Raw genomic sequence first — 4,418 nt, forward strand, 5'->3', positions numbered from 1 at the left:
TGAATTAGGATATGCCAGGAGCAATGTTTTGTCTTCCACCAAGAGCTCTGGGACCAGGCAGCCAGGCCTGTACTTTCCAGGCAAAATTCAGAAAAACCCACATTCCACAGGAACACAAAGTCCCTGACTCCCTCCCTTTTAAAGAATTGAATTAGCTCCTCTTGACTTTGGAGGCTGGCGGTAGATGAGCCGGAGGTAGAGGAGCTTGGAAGTCAGGTCCGAGCCCCTGAGGACTGGCGGGATCTGAGTATTTTTGTTATTTTTATTTTACTGATGAAAAAACAGGGGAAGGCAGCAAGAAACTCCCACAGTGAGCAGGTTTTTAGCTGGATTTCCCTGAGCCTCAATTTTCTCATCTGTAAAATCTGTACAACAGCTTTCGTTGGTGAGGACTAGTGCAAAATTCGTTAAATGCTGAGAGGCGGTCAAATGGGGGAGAAGGGTTCCCTGACTAGTGAATTCATGGGGCCTAGCCACAGAAGGAGGTGAGCACGGTCCGCCAGACGCCTCTTTGTGGTCCAGGCTCTGCACTCTACCCAGCCAAGCAGCTGGTGAGACCGGGCCACTAGACCCCAGTGGCACTTCCATTTGGAGTGTCTGAGTATCACTGGGCTGGGGAGTTCTGAGGAGCTTGACAAGGGTTTTGGTTCTGGGCTTCTCCATCTATAAAATGGGCTGCAGCATTCTTCTAAGTAGGATGAGTTCTGGTGCCTTCCAATCTCATAGGGCCTAGGTGCCTTTGCCCTCCATTTAATGCCCAGTACCTGGAACAGTGCCTGGTACATAGTAGGGTTAAGGAGGTGAGGTTGGGACCTCTGGGTCAGTGTCCTCAGTCTCTGAAGTGAGACCCAGAAGCAAACCTCATTTCTACCAGTACTGGCTATTTACTCACAGGCAAGTCATTAAACCTCTCCAGACCTCAGTCTGCTAAACTTTAAAATAGGACCTCCCTTTGTCGGATTATTGAAGGTTACATGAGCAATCCCAGAAAGCACCTAACATGGGACGCAGCACAGGTTAGTCTTTATCTATCATTGTTATCAACTTGCTCAGTGAATACCCATCCCTACAACTCAAGGCCGGCTGCCTCTGCCCTCCAACATTCAGTTTCTGAAGCGCCGCAAGCTGAATGAAGCACACAGGAGGATCAGCGCACTCTCTTTAATGGGAAGGAGATTCTCATTTCTTACAGAAACAGGTAAAAACATAAATACAGGGGGTGGGGGCAGCGGCAAGGCAGCAAGGGCCCGGGCGCCCGGCCCAGGTTCGAGGAAACGCGGCCGGATGTTAGGCCTGCCGCGCCCGGGCTCCCAGTCCCAATTGGCCGTTCGGCAGACTGGGGATGCCCGTGGGCTCTCGGAGGGCACTCCCGGGGCGACGGCTAAGGCACCAGGCTGCGGGATCACTCACCGCAAGCTCCGTAAACCCGACCACAAACTCTCCCTCGCGTGGGGACAAAGGCGCACGGGGCAGGTATAGCTCCGAGGCCTCCGTGGGAGTGAATGTGACATCCGAGGGACGCAGGATCGTGTCGGGAGCCCTCCCTCTCCTCGAGAGTCAGTGCCCCCCTTTAGAGGTGGGACCGGTCGGGGGCGTCCCAGACCGGTCCCTTTCCTACCAGGCTCGGATACCGTGCAGCGTGGACACTCCTGAGTTGCCCTGCGGAATCCCGGGGCTCTGCACGGCGTTCAAGTCCCCGACGCCGAAGTTCACGAAGTTGTTGTTGGCGGCCGCCGTAGCCGACTGCGCCGGTGGCGGCCCGGCGGGGTAAGCAGCGGTGCAGCTGTAGCCAGGGCTGCAGGCCGCGCCACCGTAACCCGGGTAGGCGGGGTAGGCGTTATAGCCGTAGGCGTTGAGGCCCACGCCATAGGCTGGCGCGTAGGGCGCCGAGTCCCCGAGGCAAGGCTTGCCATCGCGCACCAACACTGGCACCGCGATCCTGCGCGCTGGCGGCGGCGGTGGCGGGGGCAGCCCCACCAGCTCCAGAGTCTGGTCTTGCCGTTGCCGCTTGCACTTGTAGCGCCGGTTCTGGAACCAGATCTTGACCTGCGTAGACGTCAGCTTCAGCACGCTGGCCAGCTGGTCGCGCTCCGGAGCCGACAGGTACCTCTGCTGCTTGAAGCGCCGCTCCAGCTCGTAGACCTGCGCCTGCGAGAAGAGCACGCGCGGCTTCCTCCGCCGTCGCGCCCGGGGTCGCTCGGCGCTGTCCGCCTCAGGCTTCTCCAGCTCCACCGCCTTCTGCAGCGCGCACAGCTCTGAGGGGGAACAGAGAGGCAGAGAGACGCTGGGTCACAGCGACCCGACCCCCGAGCTCCCGCCGGGTGATGAGCCCCAGTGGGTGCCACCCCGTCCTGCCTGGAGCCCCCAGCTTGACTGCGGCTCACTCTGCCGGCTGCACTGGGCGCCGCGACTGCTCGGTTTCCGCTCGACAGTCAACATTTGTTGATTGCCTACTATGTGCCAGGCACGGCTCTAGGCACAGGAGAACAAAACAAGACAGGTCCCTGCCCTCGGGTTGGTTCACATTCTGGTCAAAGATATGGACAGTGACTTAACGACTTCAGGTTGCAAAGAAAATAAAGCCAAGTGATGCGCTGGGGTGAATTAGATTAGGACTACTTTGATTTGAGAAGTTAAGTGAAGGAGATCTAGGCCTCACCCCAGGGTCAGTCACACTATCTCAAAATTACGGGAACCGAAGAAACAGAAAGCCAAGAGTTGTTGGTTTGGTGATCTATCAAAGGCTCCCGTGCAACTGCTGTGGAGATTGTGCAGCGCCCAAAAAGCAGCGGGTAGGCAGGTGGCCTTGGATTCCAATTGAATTCGAATCGGTAGCGACCAATTCAAGCTGCCGTGCCCTCCGGCAGCTGTTCCTGGGGCCTTCCCTCTGCAACTAGACAAACTTTTGTAGGATCACAGAAAGCCCCTCTGGGGTCTCGGCGGTCCTTCAGCCAGTGTCCTCGGCCTTCCCGGGTTTATGTGGACCCCGCGTTGGGCCACCGTCTCCCCGACGCGCCCTTCCCACCGGCGGGCAAGCCTCCCCCCGGACCTCGGGATGCGCGCGGCGATCCGTCCGACTTCCCCCAGTCACCTCCTCCATTGCCCCACGCCTTTCGTCGCGCGGCATTTTCTAACTTTTTCCAGGAGAGAACCTCTCGGCCCTGGCCGCGTGGGAAAATTGTTATGGAAAAATAAAGCTGCTAAGTCAGATTCTTGAGAGTCCGGAGTATCCCATTTTAAATTCAAGATCCTTGTTCTCAAACATTCCACTCTCAGGGCACAAAGGAGGAAAGGCCCCAGCCACCCCGGGTAACGGGTGGGCTACAGAAGGTCCTGGACCTGCTCCAATTGTGTGCAAAAGTATGTCTGGCGTGCAGCATTTTGATTTCTGTTTAGTGATTTTCGTCAGATCCTCAAAAAGACCCTCAAGAGATAAAAAAAAAAAAAAAAAAAACCCGATATACAGAATATCTCTCTCTCCCTCTGTTCTATCACAAACGGATCGCTCAACTTCAACTTCATAACAAATCCAAGAGCAGGGCTGCCGCCGCCTGGGGCTTTGTTAGGCCGCAAGAAAGTATATATATATATTTCTCTCCTGTCTCTTGTTTCTGATCGTCACGATCCAGCATTTCCTCTAAACCTCCGACTGGAAGCATGGGGCGGTGGTGGTGGGGGGACCCTGGCGACAACCTCGCTTCTCACATTCGGAGCCCCCTTTGCTCGACCATCCGCCCAGGCACTCGCCTCGCCTCTACCCAAGCCAGAGTTTCTTGGCCGCGAGGTTTGGGGACGAAAACAACCCCAGAGGGGAGAAGGAGCTTGTGTTTCTTCCTCACCTTTCTTATCGGCTCGAGGGTCCTTGGCAGGGTCAGGGTCGCCATAGGCACGCGGATAGAAGGCGGGGGCGGCTGAGAAGGCAGGCAAGCACTTGGCGGGCGAGGGCGCGGGGCCCAGCTCGGCGCGCAGCTCGGGGAGGCCGGGCGCTGCGGCCTCCGGCCCCGCGTAGGCCTCGGGCTTGAAGGCGGCCAGCATGCAGGAGGCGGGCGCCAGGGTGGCCTCCAGGCGCGCGGAGAGCTCCCCGGCGGCCAGGCTGCGCTGCTGCTGCTCCAGATTCAGGATGTCTTTGACCGAGAACGGCGTGGGCGTGAGCGCGGGGCTGGGGAACATGGTGGCAGCGCGCGTCTCACAGCGCCAGGTGGGCGGCAGAGAGCAGCGCTGCCCACGGCCCCCGGCAGCCTCCCTGCATGGTGCCCGCCGCGCGCCCGCGCACCCGCCTTCCAGCTCTGGATGTGGCCGGGCGGCAGGTAGTGCGGGGCGCAAGGGGCAGGAGAGGCGGGACCAGGCCGGAGGAGGGGGGCTCAGCCTGCCATTGGGCCGGGGGCCTCATTGACAGGAGCGATGAGCACTTTCGGGTC

The 4,418-nt window shown here is 58.7% G+C and overlaps 1 protein-coding gene across 1 annotated transcript; it reads right to left on the bottom strand.

The window, feature by feature from the left end:
* Nucleotides 1-1,614: 1,614 nt before the first annotated feature.
* Nucleotides 1,615-4,170, bottom strand: NKX2-5 (NK2 homeobox 5; the record flags this gene model as incomplete). Its single annotated transcript, XM_079703022.1, has 2 exons — nucleotides 1,615-2,255; nucleotides 3,840-4,170. The coding sequence occupies 2 exons, from the start codon at nucleotides 4,168-4,170 to the stop codon at nucleotides 1,615-1,617; spliced, it is 972 nt and encodes a 323-aa protein (XP_079559148.1).
* Nucleotides 4,171-4,418: the final 248 nt, after the last annotated feature.

Source organism: Hyperoodon ampullatus (assembly GCF_949752795.1).
Source record: "Hyperoodon ampullatus genome assembly, chromosome: 4".
Taxonomy (NCBI): Eukaryota; Metazoa; Chordata; class Mammalia; order Artiodactyla; family Ziphiidae; genus Hyperoodon; species Hyperoodon ampullatus.